This window comes from Melozone crissalis, unplaced genomic scaffold (genome assembly GCF_028551555.1).
Source record: "Melozone crissalis strain CALT ecotype California unplaced genomic scaffold, PUWL_Pcris_2 ptg000005l_1, whole genome shotgun sequence".
Classification (NCBI taxonomy): Eukaryota; Metazoa; Chordata; class Aves; order Passeriformes; family Passerellidae; genus Melozone; species Melozone crissalis.
Window position 1 is genome coordinate 46,644,357 of NW_026535783.1, and position 20,887 is coordinate 46,665,243.

At 38.3% G+C, this 20,887-nt stretch overlaps 1 protein-coding gene across 2 annotated transcripts in view; it reads left to right on the forward strand.

The window, feature by feature from the left end:
• The window catches only part of GLIS3 (GLIS family zinc finger 3), a 119,462-nt gene that overhangs the window by 83,883 nt on the left and 14,692 nt on the right, over positions 1-20,887 (forward strand). The window contains exons 5-6 of one of the 2 annotated variants that reach the window (XM_054289031.1): positions 8,219-8,360; positions 17,512-17,671. In XM_054289031.1, the coding sequence (XP_054145006.1) occupies positions 8,219-8,360; positions 17,512-17,671 (302 nt within the window). The remainder of the gene's footprint in view (positions 1-8,218; positions 8,361-17,511; positions 17,672-20,887) is intronic. The other variant, XM_054289024.1, reaches the window with a different exon arrangement.

The following is a 20,887-nucleotide window of genomic DNA, read 5'->3' on the forward strand; positions in this document are numbered from 1 at the left end:
ATGTCACCAATGCAAAAAGAAGTGTATTCAGGGCCACGAGGTCAGTGAGCAGTGCCCATGGCAACTAAGAAACTATTCTGCAGAAGAAAATGCAGTAAGGAGTAAGCGTTTTAATCCCCAACTTCAATCCCTTTACTTCCTGTCTGTGGAATGAAATATAAATCAGACACCATGGCATTCAGCAACTTTTCATGAAAGGCATGTTTGCAAAAAGGGATTATGAATGGGCAGCAGTGTTTAAGGAATTTAATAATACAATTTGCTGGAAAACTGTTGAGACTAGGAGTGACTAGTTCTTTTGAGCGTGGTCAGTGGGACAGAGGAAGACAGGCTGTGAAAGCCGTGTACCACTGGCTGTGCTGAGGCGGGATGCGCAAGGCATGCTTCTCAAGGAACACCCATTGTGGGGGACATGCTTTGCCGGCACTACATTTAGAACTTTGCTCACCAGGGAGAAGGAAAAGTTGAAATCCCCCAGTGGTTTTCATGGTGTTCTGACAGCTGTGGCCATTTTATAACCAGGAGATTGTTGGTTCATTTTACTTATAGTTAACATTTGTTATTCCATATACTGATTCCTTCCTGCGCTTGGTTTCCGTCCTGACCTGTGAGGTCTGGCAGTGTGACATGTTGAAAAGTGCATAAGAAAGAAAAAATGAGTGCTGTCACCCTTATTACATTAACACCCGTGGCAGAAAAAAAGAAAACCAACCCAGATTGTCTCAAAATTCTGTAAACAATTTCATGCTCATAACATTTCATGTTTTTCAGGTCCATTTTTGATATCAAACAATATCCTTTTCTCTATTTCTTTGTCTTCTCTTCCCCGCGACAGTATATGTATGAACATGATCTTGATAGAGCAGGAATCTTTCTCCCTTCTGGTAGAGAGACTCCGTGGTTGGGCTTGGCAGTGCTGGGTGTACACTTGGATTTGGTGATCTTACTGGTATTTTTCAACCTGAATGATTCTATGCTTCTCATTAGCCTATCAAACTTCAGTCTGGGCTTTGAATGCACTGTCCTGTTCATTATGCTCCTTAAGCAACACCAGGGTCTGAGCAAGCAAGATTTAAACTGTGCACAGATACCTAGGAGGTTGCAGTTCAGCACCCTGATTCCAATATAGATACCCTTCAAGTCTTTAGTACTGTCCTCAATGAGGGTTCCTGTTCCAGGGTGAAATCTCTGTGATTTCACACTGCTGGATCTGGATTTGGGCAGCTGCATTGGCAGGTGCTGATTCTGGAGTCCTCAGTACTGCTCCTGAAGCAGCCTTATATTGGCCTCACTTGCAGTGCCCATTTGATGAGGGCTGAATTATGGCTTTAACAGCAGCAAAAAACCCAACCTGACACAGAAGTGCCCCACTTCTGTAAATCAGAGACAGTAGAAACTCAGAAAGTTAGCAGTGCTAGCCTAACTTGCACTTCACATCATTTTCTTGCCTGATAAAGACAGCAGAACAAAGCAGCATTTTACTCTGATAAGGAGAATAGAACAACACAACCTTGGAGAAATAGATGAAGGATGTAATTTAGGCAAACAGAAGCCACACAAAATGCAATCAGGATGCCACTGAGCTCTGCTAATGAAGCAAAAGTTATGCAAAACAACGATATTGCCCTTACACAAAAAGGGGGTTGAGCCACATAAAAAGGACATGCGACACTGAAACTGTCAAAGAAGGTCCCAGAGAACCTATAAGGACTTCTGATAAGGGGTACAGCTGTGTAAAATAAAGTAATACATAAACATCTAGCCAGTGGGGATAGCTGAAGAATGTGTGATTGGTGTGTACAATAAACACTCTGTTTACGTGATGCTCAGGACACTCAGCTGGAGGAAGGATCCCCTGAGTGATCAGCACACTGCACTGAAGAGTGCCTCCTCTCTAATAGTCAAAACCATGTTAGCAAATTCCCATCTGGCTGGTATCATGCCATGCAGCACGCTAAACAGACAATTCACAGACAATGTAAATGTACAGGGATGCCTTGAAGAATCTTTGCAAAAGTAGAAGTCATATGGCTGAAGGCTAATGATTTTGACCTCTTGATAGTAGAGTAGTAGAGCTTTTCAGTTCTAGTCTTAGACTCTCTTCAAGAGATTATTTTGAAGCGAGTCATGCATGCATTTAGGTTCAAATGGAGATAAATACAGAATTAAATATTTAAAGTGAAGGCCAGTGTTATGTAAAGGATGCTGTAGTTCAAGAAAAAAAAATTACAAATGAAATCTGAAAGCCTATTTCTGTATAAACAATTGTTGACATTATTAATCTACAGATTACCATCAATTTTCAGTAATCTGTGATAAGGAGAAAAATATGTTTGTGCTAAATGAAGCACCTGGTGGATAAGTATGTGTTTATTTTACACATTTTTCCTCTCATGAAGTGAAAATTTGCCAAACAGGTGTATTTTTAGAACGAGAAAGCAAATAATTTTGCAGTAGAAGTGTTTTCTTTGTCAGGCTGCATTTGCTTGGAAAAACGGATGCTTAGCAATATCGTATAATAGCTATATCCCCAAATCAGCCTGGCATGAAACAGTAGGTTTTTCCTGCTTTTTGAATTGAACTGGTCAGGTATTAGACTGATGTTCACGTATAAAATCAGCTACAAGCCTCTTGGAACTGCCTGAAGAAGAGGATGAAATAAAAAGGGCCATAGGTATAATTTGTATAACATTTCAGATTTGATACAACTTGATGTGGGATAGGAAGAGAGGTAATATATGTGTGTGTTTGTGTGTGTGTGTGTGTGTGTGTATGTGTTCAAACATCTGTATGACTGCTTTTCAATTTTCAACTGGACTGTGGCTTGTTTGTTTATTTTAGAAAAAGGCCACTGCACTCACTCTAACTGTACTTCCCTTTTTTAAAGTAAGATTTTCAGGGTTTTTCTTTAGTTAGAAGTTTCCATTCAGATCTGTCCCAGCTGCAATTTTTCCCTTAAAGTGGTCATCTTGGTAGTCTGTATTGTTCTAGTAATGATTTAATGCAAAATATTCCTCAAATTAGAATAATACCAATCAAAAGAAAATTCTCTTTTCTATATATAGTAAAAATTGAATTCATTTTAATGTTATCAATCTTAATGCAACAGTGTTTTCCTCTTATAGTATTGCTTTTAAATCATAATTTCTTCTTGACTGGAAATTTGCCAAGGTTACCTAATTGTGTAGGTTCCAGGTCTTTTTGATTTTTAATGCAAGACACTGAAAAATATTTTTGGTGTGTTTTCGTGATCTATGCTAGAACATGAAGATGGAAACCATTTTATATTGAACTCAAATGTTCAATATAGTAAAACTTTTGAGAGTAGCAAAAGTAACTATTTCTTGCATAGAACCTAACATCGCTACTGTGCAGGTGGGCTAGTTGAGCTTGATTTTTATATTTTTTCTGGCCAAGTGTTTAATTGAAATGGGATCTAAAGGCAGGGAAAAGTAGCACGCGCACACACACACACAGAGATGCATATCTGAAAGCTGTGGTAGACAATTAGCAGAACATTTCACTTTAGAAGTCTTGCACAGATAACTCCCTGAAAACAAAGGGTGCAGAGAAATCCCTTCTGTCTGCGTTGCTTCATTGCCCCAAGATGTCTGTAGCCTGCAGAGGCAAGAATTAAGACAATTTTTATTGATTCTGTATCATCTGTTGTCAGAAGGGTTTAGTACTGTGCAAGAAAGTGCTCGACCTTGAAGCTGATCTTTGTGAGTAAATGGATGATCTGTATCCAGCAAGAAAAACCATAATATGAGTAAATACTGTCTTACAGCATCGCTTCATAAATTTAAAATTTTCTAGTGGTGACATCTGTGTACTCTCAATGTCATGATACTAGCAGGACATAATTTTACTCTAACTGTACAAGTAAATATTAAGTTACAGGTACTCCTACAGAAAAGTTAGTACAATGTGGCCCTGTGTAGACAGGTCATGCTTTGCTCTCGCAATGACAGCTTAAATTACAGGCAATGAAAATGAGTAAAAATCACCTACTTTTGAACTTGACATTTGTAAACTTAATACACATACTAAGTGAATAGCAGAAATTCCTCCTTGTCTTTATACACAAAACAAAAACAGATCTATAGAACGATTACAGTTAGTGTAAAAAATTCTTGTCAATGAAACATACCATTAGTTAGGGGGTTTTTTTGCTAGTTTTAGACATGGCAGACACACACCTAACCTGCATGAAAATAAATAGACTACAACTAATGTCTCACATATGTAAATACTTTACTCGGTGCACAGCATGCACGTATATTAAGCACATGTTTATGTAAGCAAGATCTAAAATGTTATGGTTTGATGAGATAACTGGCATGTTTGAATGACTGACAGTGTCTAGACTTTACTGAAGAATTAATTGAGTTAATCTGAATACGTACAGGCAGGTTTTGAAGTTACTGAACTATTTTGTGTGGTTTAGGATTTCTCAAGCTATGCTGCTTCTTTTCTTATGAAGTGTATTCATAAACACACCTATCGTATGTTCTGCTTGATGGTGTCTGACTTCTCTTATACAGAAGCAATGCTGAAGAAACTAGTCAGGTTAAAAATAAACATGCAGATCTCAGATGAAACACACATTAGTGAGAGAAAATTTTTTAAAATTATCTTTTCTTGTAAGGAGACATTTTCCTGGGATTAAGTCATGCATCAAATCAACAGCATGCCTCTGCTTTTGAACTCAAATGTAATGAAATTGAAAACTGAGAAATAAGAATCTTACACCCTTCTAATTATTTCTGCTTGTTTCATTTAATTTGGATAATTACTTATTCATATGCAAAATGTGCAGGAGTAGAATTTCCATCCATTGTTCTGAAAGGCAGTAGACATTAGCTGATTTTCACATAAGTAAAACAGTTGTAAACCATGACTGAAATATTGTTTGTTTTGTATATTAGAAAAAACTGCCACATTGTGATAATGGAAGTGCTTCTGTATTTCCAAATACAAAACTTCACAACTCTTACCATAAAATTGAGCTTTTAAATTAAAAAACTGTTATTTGGACCAAATATCAAATACAGGGGAGTTTTAGGTGAGTAATGCAACTGATTTTTAACTTGCACTTTGGTCAGCCATAAATTTAGATTACATTCCAGCACACGGGAGGTGGCTGTGCTCCCCATGTCAGACTTGTCAGTTATTGATTTCACCAGTCAGTGAGGTAACTCCATGGCCATACAGCTCTTAAAAACAGATTGCCAAGTTTTCAGTCCCAGCATGATTGTACTGGTGCTCAGCTGAGTGATCATGAAAGAAGCAAGATGGTCATGGGGAAGTGACGTATTTCTGTCACAGTGCTGGGAGATCTGTGCTGGGGTACAACTCATATAGACGTCAAAGAGAGTGTCAGCTTCCTTTTACACACTTGGATAGTAAGTCTGCAGTCCAGGCTGGAAAAGAAATGCAGTATTGTTAGAACAGAGCAAGAAATGGATGGCAGCAGTTATAGCTGGTCAATTATTATTTCTCCTTTTTAGCTTTTTCAACTGAAAAAAAGGTTTCACAGTTGCAGGGAATGGTGTGTGGTTTTTACTTGGTTTTAAGATAATTAGTCTTTCCATTGTTCGTTCAGTTTCTTGACATACTAAAGAAGAATCATAGCCCAAATTTCCCTGCATTTGTCACAATGCAAGACATTGCTTTCAGTTAAAAATTTTAATTAAGCTTAAAGAAAATTAATAAGTTTTCTGTGAAATATGTAAAAATATTTGACTGATATAGAGTGTGTTGGATTATGCCCTTTTCTGACTTGTGATTGTATTTCTAGAGCTTGTGATTGAAAATACTAAGCAACCATAGGCAATGCATGAAATAGGATCTATCCTCAGAAATCAGATCACACCTGTCTCACAGTGTTTCTTTCTCTATTTTTGGTGTTCTGTTGACGATTCTAGGTTTTCTTCTTTTTTTTCTTCATTTTTATAAGTTTTGAAAAGCCAGAAAATTTATGCCAGCACAGATTGTCATGATAGATTTGTTCTAAATATCAAAGGATATACAAATGCAAGATTCCTGAACAATGCAAATTAGAAAAATCTGTAAAATAGGTGGTTGCATATTTTTTTTTTAAATAATTACTTAATTCTTGTAACTAATGTGTAAATACTTAACTCTCATTTTCTTGTTTTTCTCACTGTTTTATCTGTGAGCGCCATCTGATATAGAAAATTTATCTGTTTCTTAAAATAATTCAGACAACTTCACACAGGCATCTTCTGTGATTGTGTATTCTGTATGATAGAATCCTGATTCTTTTATAGAAGTCAGATTTTTCATATAATATTAACTTTAGATTCCATAGAAATTTAAATTCACATAAGGCTTATTGATAATGTAGTGTAAGGATTTGAATCAGGATATATTTGACATTTAATTTCACAAGCACTGAGTTTCATGAAAAAGCCATGTTACTAGTGATAGTAGGAAACCTAGCACAATTACTGGATAACAGCAGAAAATGACATGTACCAAAGTGGGAGAAATGTTTCTGCTTACAACAGATTGTAAATATGGATAACAAAAAAAATAATTTGTCAGGGTATTTCTTCCCTTCTCCCTCTTCCCCATCCATTTTCCCCCTTCCTACAGTTCTAGAAGAGCAAATATACCTCACAGAGCTAGTGTACCTCTGGGCTTAATAACGGCTGGTTAAGTTTTTAAGAGAAGAAATCTCCAGCACACAGAGTGTGTGCACAGGTATCACAGGCTATGTATCTCCAGCTCCAGGGTCGGGTGTTTAGGGGGTACAAGGCCAACTCTTCACTCAGTTGCCATGGTTTCACAGTAGTGCATATTACCAAAAGTAATTTGAGTGTTTATCAGCATGTTGTGGCACAAGGGTCATCTTGTGGCAATGGGTCTTTTTATAGTTGCGTTAAGAATAATTTCCTCCTGCTTTTCTTTCTTCATTTGTCCGTCCCTGGGGTGTTCAAGGCAAGGTTGGATGGTGCTCTGAACAGCCTGATCTAGTGGAAGGTGCCTCTGCCTGTGGCCGGGGTGCTGGGACTTTGTTCCTTCAAATGAAAACTGTTCTGTGATTAATTTCTGAGTATAATATGTGCAAAAATTTGTCTTTTGGTTCCTCTTCCTCCCCTGAGGAGTTGTTTAGAGGTGCTAGGCTATCTTCTAGTTAACTGTTACCTGCTCACCCCGCATGGCACCAAACAAGAGAGGAGAAGCCTCAGTGGCCTCTGTGAGATTTTCTTCTTGGGAAAGTGCAGCACACTTTCCCAAGTGCACTAGGTCAGGCTTCTTTCAATCATGCTGCACGAACCTGGATGATGTAACAGGATATTTATGGGCTTGTCAGCCACTGCAGTAGCCCACATGCTTGTAAGCACAGACCTTCATTTTCCAGGCTTTTAAATGGAAACAAAATTACTTAAAGGAACAGACAATTTTTTTTATATATACCATTAACATCAGGCAGCAGATCAGGACAGGCGTCAGTCCCAGCAGCCTGCAGCAGCATCCATAATCTGTCCTAAACCTCAGGGTGCAATTTGGCATTACAGCCACACCATCCTTGTTAGGGTGCTGCAGCCATGACAGAGCACTCTCAGTTCTGCAGTAATGTGAAACAAATATAGTCCTAGTCTGTTTAAGAATGGTATCTCAAGAGAGCTTTAGTCCATATTGAAGTGGTCCTATTTCCACCTGCCTGTATATTACCTCTCCTAAGTGGTTGCTCCCAGTCACTCATTTCCAGTGTTTTGAGCACCTCTGCTCTTCTGGTCCTATGGTGAGACAGTTCAGGGCATTAAAGCAGCAGGAAAATATTTGTATCCATTATAGTACCCCTCTGCTGGCACAAGCATGTCAGACATTTGATAAATCTTCAATAGCCATTATCTAGGCCACTCCTCTGTTTTGCAGTCTATGACAAAAGAGCACTGAAGTCCTTCTGTCCAAGATCCTGCAAGTAGTGCTTGTCCTAAGTGTAGTCTTGTTAAGCATCTGGAAGTGTTTTCTTCCTCAGGTTCAAAAAGTGCCTGCTACATTGAAAGGATGGTATTAATGATGGTTTAAAAGGGAAGGTTTCTGATTGTGCTCCATTTCTTTCTCTAACCTCAACATTTCTTCATTTTAATTTTTCACTGTCTTAAGATTTTTGTGATTATTTCCTTTCTTTTGTCCATGTCCATCTTTTGTAACAATTTCTCCTTTTTTATCTCTTGTTTTTCAGTTGCGATCAAGCTCAGAGATTGGCCAGGACATCCTGAATGACTGCCTTGCAATCCAGCCCCTCCGGCCAGTCCTGTCACCACAGGATGCTGTAGATAGTACCATGGGACACTCCCCAGGGTCTGCTTGTGATATTTACCCAGGTATAAAATAAGACAGATAAAAAGCTGCTGTATTGTTCCTCACTTAGTATTAGGGATCACTTTGTAGAGTAGAATGTACTCTGAAATGCATATCTATCTCATAAGAAGGATAGAATGTGAAAAGCAATATAAAAAAAGATTTTGAACATGTTTTTATGTTTTTCGGAGGGAAGGAAAACCAATCATCTTATACTCATTAAAAGACCTAATACAACATAGATGGATATTTTTGTTCTATGGGCATTTGATTCTGCAACCAATTTACTTCTACCATTCCTTGTAGACATCTTTAATACGTATTTTAATTTAAAATCACAGTATTTTTCCTCTGCCTTATTCATGGATCACATATCAGTTTTTCAGTTGATCTACATTAAGAAACTGAAATGCTGCATTATGAGTATAAATATACAATTGACTGTAAATAGACAATAAACACATTTACACCATGAATGTATGTATAATCCTATTGTATTATTTCAGTTAAATATCTGAGATTTTCCTACTAAAATACCTTTGTCATACCTGCCTACATGTACAATTTTTTTGTTGACATTTCAAAAAAATTTGAAACTATCAGTAAGTTATGAGTGATAATAAATCTTAAAGCTTGAGAGGGCAATGGGCAGGATGGTAACATTTTTAATGCAATATTTTAGTAGTTGTGAGGGCCTCTGTTTTTAACTTTCGGGCAAAATGCATTACGTCTTTTATCACTTCAACTTTTAAGTTGAAGAGAGAACCAGATGTAGGAAGTGAATTAATCGGCTTCATTTATGTTATCTGCAGTGATGAAAATGACATTATATGAAGTGGCCACTTCAATAGGTGGTTTTATTTTGCTGAGAGGTTTATAAAACTAGCAATTCTATTTCATGCTTTTGTCAAGGCTGCTGTGAGTCACACAATAGTTAGTGATGATGTAGGTGTATGTGACAAAATTCAGGGCATTTAAACCTGTGATTGATTGTATTCTAGTTTTTAGGTAGTTGGTATTACTTGTATGCTGTTAACTTTTAAATGCCTTAGTCTGAGTGTACAGACAAAGTGTGACATTTACTATGCGATAGAAAAGGGAAATTTCAGATTTTAAAAATGTGATTTTGGCCAGAGAAACTCTGGGAACATGTAATTGGTTATAGTTGTTTATTTTACATTGTGCATTGAGAGGGAGTTGGATAGTGAGGAATGTTGAGATTTTTTAAAATTGTTTATGGTTTTACCAAGTGTAACACGCAAAACTGAGAGATAACAAAGACTAAGCTTTTCCTTTTCTTTTCATGGTCCTAGACAGAATGGAAGCTGGGATGGGACAGTGTGTCAGATTTCAGAAACTGAGGATATTCTCACAGGAGGTGGCCACAGCAATCTGTTGGGCACTCCCCCCTAGCTTCCAGGCTATGCTTAAATGTCCAGCTCTGTCTGCTGGGTCAGTCCAAGCACAGGCTGACAGTGGCTTGAACAAGCTGCTGCCCATGACAAGCTGGGTAATTTCTTTCCTGGCACTACTTCCTATTGTATAGCAATTTTTATGGTAATTTCATTTTTATGCTAATTAATCAACATACTCTTATCAGCATTAATTTCTGTGTAAATAATAATCTGCTTTCTCTTACATGTCTCCCAGCTATCTATCATTTGGCAAAGTTCTTGTAGTTCTAGTCACTTGTGTTGTTTCACATCAGTTAGAGGGTACTATGTCAGGCGTAGAGCAGTCCGTGTCACTCCATTTTGACAACTATTTTGAAATAAATTGTTTCATTAACGACTCATCAAGGATGCTGCAGGGTGATAGACTATGTGAACAAATGAGATAAATCTGACAGGCAGGAAATTATTATATTGAAATGCCAACATGAAAATTATTCATGTCCAATTGAGAGAAACATAAAATACACAAAAAGCTAAATGTCTTGCCTCAGAGAAGCTACCCTTCAAAATTCCCTTAATTTATTTTTTTTTTTGTAAATACAGCTTTGAGACTTTGGAAATGTTAAACACATTATTTTTACTGGGTACTGTTTGAGACAGCACATTAGCTGAAATGTCTCTGTGCTACTTTTAAAGTAGAAGGAGGAATAGATTTTCATACTTCCAGTCATGTCCAATCAAACTTTTCTTACTTGAAGGTCATTTCACTTACTATTGATGCACATTTAAAGCACATTTATTGATGCACACTTAAAGGTTTTTTTCTTGTAGAAGAATTCTTCAGAATAAGTGTTTGAAAGCAAACTATTAGAAATAGGCAAGAAATGCCAGAAGTACATGTTTAGATGCAAGTCCATTTTCACTTACACAGTAGAACACCTGTAGAGACCACTGTGTAGTTTCTCAGCACTGATAAAATACAGAATCTATAGACACAGACACATTTAAATGAAATGCAACAATAACCTTTTTGATTTGACAGATCTATTAGTTGGAGTTAAGTCTTCAAAAGAGCTTTTTCTTATCTTGTAGTCTTTGTAACTTCATAGAAGAAATCCAAACTGACTATTATCTTATTAATACAGTGAGGTAGCATTACAACCTCTTTGCTTAAATCTAACACAAAATTACATTTATGGGTCTAAAGCAAACAGACTAAGGGCTAAGCATTGTGATAGTATCTAGGTTTAAATTTTGAACAATACCTAGGCATTTTGGTTTACTCGGTTCACAGAATGAAGGTGAGAGCAATGCACTCATAATAACATGGGGATGATGATTTTTCCTGCTGTGAAACAATATGAACTTACTTTGTATAGAGCAATCTGGAACCACTAAACCCAGAAGAGTCATAAATAATGCAGCAGAAAAAAACCCCATCTTTTTACTGTGCTGTTTGGATAAAACTTGACCATTTCATATTTATGCATAAGCCAGAATGTGTAATTCATTTACAAGTAGTTATTGAATATCACACTAAGTTCTGCTCCAGAGTTAGCAAAGGATCTTTCTAGAGCTTGTCAACTGCATAATTTTCTTTGCAAGTTGGAATTTAAAAATTGTATCAGTAAAGTTACAGAACTTATTTGAATATTAAGTATTTTTTAAATAATGTCTTACACTATATTGTTAAACTTTGACCTAACTACTTCTATGTGTATGACTTTCTGTGCTTTGCTTGAGTAACACTTTTCTTTGGTTTTTTCCCCTGCTGAAATTGTACTAAGCTGGGTGCTCTGTGCACATAATAAGAAAAAAATCCAATCCCCCAGGAATTTGTATATAAGGTAACAATAGGAAAGTCGGAAGGTACAACAAGCAGGTAGAGGTTAAGGACACATACAGGAATAGATAAATGAAATTATTAATTAATGAAAGAGTCATATTAAAGAAATTGTCGTAGTGGGTCCCTAAGAGGTGTCTGAAAAAAGGCAACCTAGTTTTCTTTTTTAAAAAGTAGTCTGTTCTTTTCTTTAAAAATAGTTTTTTTAAGGGTGATAGGCTTGGAAAATAGTTACAGCTCGTTCCTGTTAGAAAAAACAAGAATGGGAAGGAAGAACTGACATATGAATGGCCCTTGCTGTGAAAAACAGAATTGTGTTTGATGTGTAGGGAATGGATGCAAAAGGAGCAGTAATGTAGGACTACCAATAATGAAGAGGATCTCTGTTTTCACCTTTTAGGCTGAATTTAAGTACTGCATACATGTCTAGAGCTCCTGCTTAATGTGATGTAGTCATAGGTAGAACCATATACACATTACAGAGGGCAAAAAGTGTTAATAATATTTTCTTAATTTAAGGAGGATAGTTTGCTTCCACTCAGACTTGCCCTTTTATTTACCAGTTTTACTTATGAGTTTATAATTTCTATTTTGAGATAACTTCATGGTTCTCCAAAAATTGATGTAATGTTTGGGTTCGCATTTTTAAGAACATTTACCAATGGACTGCTACAAACATTGTGGGCAACATGCCCACTTGCACCATTTGTGGTTCCATTCATCATGATGAGACTGAACTTCAGAAACTGCAATCCACTAAAAGAGAAGAAAATGAAAGGCAGGGATGTGATCTAGAGATGCCATTTCAGGAATGGCTTAAAATACTGGTCCAGACTCTGCTTTATTTCTTCAGTACTTTAATGTTTTCCAGTATCTATGATCTGCCTGTAAAACACCTGAAAAGTCATAGAAAAGCCATCAGTGCAGGTGGTCCATGTGACAGGTCAACTTTGGAGACAAACTTATTATCTTGAAAATGCAATTTTTACTTCTACTGTACTTCTTAATGCATGATGGCTTCTTGAGTTTCATGTTCTCTGGAGACTTCAGATTTACAGATGAGCTGAGGATAAAGGTAAAACAGAAAATAGGTTTTTCATTTGCTGGGCTTACCACTTACAACTCAATGCAGCACATATCCACTTATTCCTGGCTACAAAATCCGGTGGACTTCCTAGGGGAAGAGAAAGAGGGGAATATACGCAGGTGATGCTTACAAGTGCAAAAAATATTTCATATATTTCCTTCTGTGCAATAGTACATCAGTTGTTTTCAAGGACCTCATAAATATTCCTTACAGAAATAGAAGGCTATATTTAGTAATTAAAAATAAAGCAACCTTGCAAATTTAGCTAACTGAGCTACAAAAGTAAACCTTCACACTGTCTTACTCTACATGGTAAAAACTCTCAGCCCTACTCCAAATTCATACCGTCAATAATTAGAAGAGAGATCTTTTGATGGCAGAAATTGTTTTTAAGAGTGCTGGTAGTAAGCCCAAGATGCTCTTCAATTAGAGCATTTTTGATAATTTGCTAATTTCTGCATTTAAATATGTTCCATGAAATTACAGGTTTCTGACTCCGTTGAAAAATAACTTTTTATATTGGCCTTAGATTCTGTGACATTTTCAACACTACTTTTTGGTTTTCTTTTCTTAAAGAAACCTTATTCAGGATCATCCTTTTCTCTTGCAACCACCTAAATTGTTCCTATGCATTGTGAGGGTACATGTGAATTTAGCTTCTCATAGAGAACTGTTTGCAGAAAGATTCTCATGGAAAATTCTTATGTACTGATAAATGGATATGTGATGAGGCTCCAGAAAAGAAAACATTACTCCTTCCTCTTTTTGGCTGAAACTTTGTCCCAGTTGAGGTTCACAATCTGAGGTTCACAGTTGGGACTAAGTTGGGACTAAGCTGTAATCATCTTGTAAATAATGTTGTAGCTTGGACTTTTTAAGGGATACAGAGGAACAGCACTCATGATTCTTTGGCTTTTATTGAGGTTTTTTGGGTTTTTTTTCAAAATATCTGAATATGTATATAATTTCTTTAAAGATTTTAGTTTATCCTGAATTGATAAGACTTCTTGTAGCAACCCTTTTGTTACATAATCATAGAATCACAGAATGGTTTGCATTGGAAGAATTCTTAAAGGTCATCTAGTTCCAATCCCCTGCCATAGGCAGGGGCACCTTCCACTTTACCAGGTTTCTCAACGATCCATCCAGCCTGGCCTTGAACACTTCCAGGGATGCGGCATCCACAGCTTCTCCAGGCAACTTTATCCAGTGTCTCACCACCCTCACAGTAAAGAATTTCTTCCTGACATCTAATCTAAACCTCTTCTCCATTTGTTTAAAACCCACTTAAAGCTAGCATTTAATTCTACATCTTTGTGTGTGGACCTATATGGTGGTACTACACTTGAGCATGCTGGTTGTCATGAAAATTTCACAGAGTCACAGAATCACTAGGTTGGAAGAGACCTTCAAGATCGAGTCCAACCCATGCTCTAACACCTCAACTAAACCGTGGCATTGAGTGCCACATCCAGACCTTTCTTAAAGACATCCAGGGAGGGTGACTCCACCACCTCCATGGGCAGGTCATTCCAGAACTTTATCACCCTTTCTGTGAAAAACTTTTCCCTAATATCCAACCTGTAGAGAGTGATAAGGGCACCCCTGAGTCTCCTTTTCTCCAGGCTAAACACCCCCAGCTCCCTCAGCCGTTCCTCACAGGGTTTGTGTTCCCAGCCCCTCACCAGCCTCGTTGCCTCCTCTGGATGCGCTCAAGCGTCTCAAGGTCCTTCCCAAACTGAGGGCCCAGAACTGGACACAGCACTCGAGGTGTGGCCTCACCAGTGCTGAGTACAGGGGAGAATGACCTCCCTGCTCCTGCTGGCCACACTGTTCCTGACACAGGCAGGATCCCTTTGGCCTTCTTGGCCACCAGGGCACACTGCTGGCTCATGTCCAGTCGGCTGTCACCAGTGCCCCCAGGTCCCTTTCCAGCCACACCATCCCCAGCCTGTAACGCTGCAAGGGGTTATTGTGGCCAAAATGCAGGACTCAGCGCTTGGATTTATTAAACTCCATCCCACTGGACTCTGCCCATCCATCCAACCATTCCAGGTCTCTCTGCAGAGCCCTTCTACCCTCCAACAGATCAACACACGATCCCAGCTTAGTGTTGTCTGCAAACTTACTAGTGAAGGACTCAATCCCCTCATCCACGTCATCAGTGAAGATATTGAACAGAACTGGCCCAGCACAGACCCCTGAGGACACCACTGCTGACTGGCCCCAGCTGGATGTGACACCATTCACCAGCACCCTCTGGGCCCGGCCACCCAGCCAGTTCTGAACCCAGCACAGAGTGCTCCTGTCCAAGCCGTGGGCTGCCAGCTTTTCCAGGGGTGTGCTGTGGGAGACAGTGCCAAAGGCTCTGCTGAATTCCAGGTACACAATATCCACAGCCTTTCCTGCATCCACCAGGTGGGTCACTTGGTCACAAAAAGAGACCAAGTTGGTCAAACATGACCTACCCCTCCTAAACCCATGCTTTGCTCAGTTTCACACCTTCTAAATCAGGTATTTAATGGACTGAAAAGACATTGGGAAGGTATTTACTGGCAATGCTTTGAGCAAGTAACTCACATGTAACTCAGTCTGAACCAGCTAGAAAATGTGCAAGCATGGCTTACAAAATACTTGCATGGAATGCTAATGATGGCTGTGGAAGAGAACAGCTACGTCAAGACGAACAACTTTTGCTACCGTGTGCTGAACACCTGGTTAGAATCCAACCTTTTTACTCCTGATCCTGAAGAGGTTAATTTTAAATGCAAAGATTACAGTAAACTAAGCCATTGTATAGTTTTACGCAGCTTTGTTAGTTTTTGTCATGGTAAAATGCAAGTTACCCTATTTTGCCAAGGAATAATTTAAACAGTTTCTTTTCATTTAGACAATCGAGGCTTTCCTTAGCAGTGTCCTGATTCATTAAATATTCTCTGTTCCTTTGCTGTCAGAATGTGTGCTTGGTTGTTTTTCAGTATTTTCTTCTGTGCTGCATGAAAGATAAAATAAGAATTTCAAAAGTTCATTCCTTTGTTTTTATCTTCTGCACTTGTCCTGATGCTACGCTGAGACACAGACATGGAAAACATAACTTTTGGGGTACATGAGCAAACTGGAAAAAAAAAAATCCCCTGTCTTACTAAGAAAATGTCCTCAACTTCTTCTTTGCAAGTTACTCTGCTGTTTTAAGTGATGTCTCATCTTCCTGCGGGACCTGCCTCCTGTGTTCCTCTTTAAGGTTTGGGATGTCTTCTGCTGTCAGATGTCTGTCATCACTTGAGTTGTTATTAGGAGGCTCTGGTCCACAAACAAGTTAGCCACCTTTGACCACCAATGTCAACTTCCCCATATCTTTGACATTACCTCTACAGCATCTGTATTGGATGCTTTTATTCACAGAGTGGTTTCCTGTCTGTCATCTTGCACTGTGTGCCATTTCCAGCAGCTGAAAAATGTCCCGGGCTGCTCCTTAATGGGGCTACAGCATAATTAGACTCCTGAGCATTTTTTTTACTCTTAGCTTGGTGACTGTCCAGTGTGTCACAAAGGTGGGCTTGTAAGGATCAATAGAGTGTTTTCAAGAACAGGCTGAGGCTTTGGGAGACAAGGTGAATTTTCACCTTTTTGATCTTCTGTAGCCGAATTCACACTTGTGTGTGAAAAATTATGACCTGTGAAATCATTTCCTTGAAGACTGATCTGTGGTGAGGCTACCTCTATTGCAGTGTTTCTTCTGCTAGGATTGCAGCATCCATGGACATATTTCAGCCTAGAAAGATGTTTTACTAGTGACAGTGCCCCCTGGGGAACTGGTTTAAACTCTAGGATTTTATCAAGAAACTCAAATCATTAGCTCAAACATATTCACTAGCATAATGTAAATTTTATAGGTAGAATTTCACTCTGTAACTAGGCCTGAACAATACCTTTTTTTTAAAAAGAGACAGATACAACAGACAAACAGGAGAAGTAATTTTTATCTTTTAGACAGACTATCTAATTCATTCTTTGGGTTCATAAAATATTTAAGAGCATGCATTTGTCTGCCAGTCAACATCAGCATAAGCGACTTGACACAAATGTCAGTAGAAATAGCTGTGTAACAGGATTTTCAGAGATACAAAGATTTATATTTGTCTGATTTAAACTTTTTTTTTTAAAGGAGTTACCAGAAAATAAAGTTATAGGATTTGGGATCAACTAATTAGGACATTTCAACAAAGTCCTATATTGCTTTTTGTTTATTCAGTAAGGAAACAGGCAGGAAACTTTCCTTATTAGAAAAAAAAATCCAAGAGAAAACACATAGAAAATTATTAAGCTGTTAAAGATGGTTTAAAATTTTTGTATGTATTACTGAGGAGTCTGGGCCAATGATAGTAATAATGCTCTTCAAGAAATTTGTAATTTTTACAGATGAGGGGAAAACATAGAAAGCATTTCACATTTTATGAAACTATTCTTTCTGTTCACTAGTTCTAAAAATACAGATCTTAGGAATATTGATACATCTTCTACAATAGAAGAGTATAGAAGATTTGCAGCCTTATTCAGACAAAAAATTCCAAGACAATGAACATGGCTGTGATCATTCATGCCTGGTTTTATGGAAATGTCATTTGGAAGCAGCAAAGAATACTTACTTATTTTCATGTGGTTCTTCTTCTCTTTGTGAAAACAACACATCAGAAAACCCTTAGTTTCCTTAGTTGCTAAGAGCTGGCACTACAGCTCGACAGGAAGGGTTATATGTTGGTGTTTGGTCATTTATCAATATTGTTGTTGCTTGGTCAGTTATCAGCGCTGTTTCCTGCCTGATGGGCATTATTTCTCTCTTCTACTTTCAGCAGCTGTGATCCCCAGCACACAGGTGAATCAAAGTGGAGCAGCAGCTGGGGGAGTGTCCTTGTCCCACCCCAGCAGCCACTCTTCCCCAGGACAAAACATCCAGGGCAGTCCTCTGCACCCTCCCCAGGTACCTCTTCTCACAGCTGCTGACTCAGAGAGGTAAGAGCCTGTGCTTCCCAGCTTGAGCCTGAGGCTGGACTGTCTTCAGAGATGCCAAGGTGGGGGGAAATACAATTGCTGGTAGGCACTGGTGGCAGCCCTGGCCTAACGACTGCTCTGGATAGGGGTTTGTCAGGACGAGAGGTGAAGTGGACCATGTTATTCCAGTCTGAGAGGGAGATTTTCCATCCGTTTCCATTTCAGGAACTTCCTCCAGTCCCTTCTTGATCCCAGTGAGGGGCTCAAGCAAGGAAAGTGATACCAGCTGGCACGCTGTACTTCAGATGACTACAGCCATACCTTACAGTATGGGGGCCCTGAGATTCATGTTTCTGTTTACTTGTGGGAGAAGAGTCATATTCTGTCAATATTCTCCCAATACTAAGCATTTCTGAAGGAAGACCTTGCCTTTATTTTTTTAATTGCCATTTTATGAAGAACAACAAATAATGAACAAATTTTTATTTCACTAGTTTTGAGTTTGATTTATAGTCAGGATTTGTTTTATGACAGTTCCACTAATGTATATTTTTACATATGCTGGTTAGGTATGATAAATTCTATGATTTTAGATCTTTCAGTGACATAAAAATCAATTGCTTGGATGTGTCTTGATTTTCATCGTTAGACATTCCCTAAATTATTTTCAGCACTCTTTCCAATGATTTAGATAGTGTATGGTACTATAGATATAGAAATTTATAGCTCGTTGAACCAGAAGTGTACCAAATCACAAGTCTGAACAGGCCTAAGTAAATGTTTTTTAGTGGAAAAGTCAGGAAGATATCATCACACTAAATACTAAACTGGTACTATCTGCTCATGGATACATAAGCATTATTTTTAAAATCTCTTTTTCAGTGCTCTAAGTGATAAATTGCTGTATTTCACTAATGCATTTCAGAGTATTTAATTTCCTTGAGTGACAGATATGACAGTAATTTGAAGAGTACAAAATCCCCAATTATAAACCTGAAAACAACATTCACTAGATTTCAATTACTGGTAAATGAGCATAATTTCTTTGGATGAAAGCAATATTCACTCTGCCTTGTATCAGGAATATAGAAGAATGTGTGGTGTCAAGAAATTAACTACAGGTGAAAGTAAATTTTTATTTCAGACTTCACATGTGAATTCAGCCAGTACTGGAGCCACTGGAAGTTTTTGTGCATCAGTCTGAGATGGAGCTTACTGTCTCATGATCACTGGAGCTCATCTGCTTTGTTCCTCCCTTCCTCCCCACTCCTGCCCCCATGATCCTGATCTTTTTCCCTTGTGCTGGCTCTGGCCCTCTGTGCTCACCTCTGGGGCTGTCCATGCTCTCTTGCCTGACACTGAGGCTCTTCTGTCCCAGTATAGTTTTCTCTTCAATGCATGGCCTGTCCATCCATACCCAATGATTGCCAGAGCACGAGGTGATAGGCAGGGACACATTAACAGTTGTTATAGTTATAAATGTAATTACAAAAGACAATGATCTTATTAGCCCATTTCTGAGGTTCTTCTGCTGTAAAACCATAGCAGAGGTGCCTAGAGTGAGACTTCCTTCATTCAATTCATTGAATGCATTTCATTCATCAAGATAATAGAGTACTCTACACAATAATAAAAAGCTACCACGGTATACTCCTTGTTCATTTGTTAAGTGTATACACCCTCTCTAAAAAGGCTTGAAGTGCTAATTCCCATATGTGGAGCTGCTTTGGGTTTTAAAAAGTTCCATTGTCTTCACTTAGGTAGTGTGACAAATGGCAATTTAAATTCAGAAAAGGAAAAAAGTATTACAGCAGTGTTGGTTTGATTACAATACATAGGGCAGAAGTTAGGGGAAATGTTTGAAAGAAGAACTAAGGCAGAATCTGTGTATTGAATCTAACAGAGTACACTTGCCTAGGGGCCTTGCAAGTAGGCTATCACTTCACTTCATGGGTGTGATGAGAATGGTGAAAATGTGAAAAAACCTTCAGCACAGAAAGTGACAGAGATAGTGTCTTCGAAAGGTGTGAGTCATCCTGTTTATTTCAACCTCATTGTTGAGAGGACTGCAGGATTTAGGGGTGTAAGTAGAGCATTTGTTGCCCCTCTTGCTAGTAAGGGTTGGACGAGGTGACCTTTGAAGGTCCCTTCCAGCCCAAATTGTTCTGTGGTTCTGTGGTTCTGTGCTGTGTGGTTCCTGACACACTGTGCATGCCCAGGGTCATCATTTAAGAGCTAGGACAGGCTGACCAGCACTCATTCCAGAAGAAGGCTGTATTTGTTGGACTGAAGCTGATCCAAACTGGCTTGGCTGTTTGATGATGCTGGGGGCCAGGCCTGTGGCACTTTTTGGACAGCAGACTAAGGTTTATGAGAGGCAGAAGTGGAAGGAAAAAAGCGTTTTCTCTACATTTCCACATACCATGGGATAGAGAAATAATGGGAGGGGTTCTTTTAAGTCTTTCTCTTCTAGGTGGTGTGAGGGAAAGTGTGGACTTGATGAAGCCTTATAAAGGTGAGAAACTGAGCCAAACATGGAACACATCTTATATTGCATTCATTATGTATACAAAACTCTGAGAGCACATCGTGCAAGACGGTTAGAGAGTTTGAATATAAGATATCACTTTATTTATCAAAGGACAGAGCATAAACAATAAAGGTGCAAATTTGCATTTTGTCTGTCCCAGCTCTTTGATACTAACTTTGAGTGCTCCACTTATATGAAGTACTACAGCTATTAAATGAAGGTACCAAATGTGTACCTAAAAGCATGTCTGTAACAGGGAATATGTACTTCACTACCTTTTTTACTCACTACTGTAATACAAGAAAGCATGAGCATACAAATAAGCTGAAAGGCTAATCTAATTAAAATTCAGATCAAAAATTATGGGTTTAAATGGCGTAGTTAATACATGTGGTTCAGTGCCCCAAAACTGATGGTGCTAAATGTTTGAAATTAATATTTTTAAATTATTTCTTTATATAATGAATTATCCAAATATACATCTTGCTTCTGAGCAAAAACTAGCCTGTTAATCAATGTGATGCAATAACAAAATTTTTCATGGATTTGATGTCCATGTGATTTTTTATCCACCTGTGAACCAGAGCTAACAGTACGTCCCTAAAGCATGATGCATCCCAGCTTCACAGGAATTTCTAAAGACTCTTAAGGCTGACAAGAAGAACTTAGGGCCAGAGTGTTCAGTTTAGCAGTACCATTATGCTATA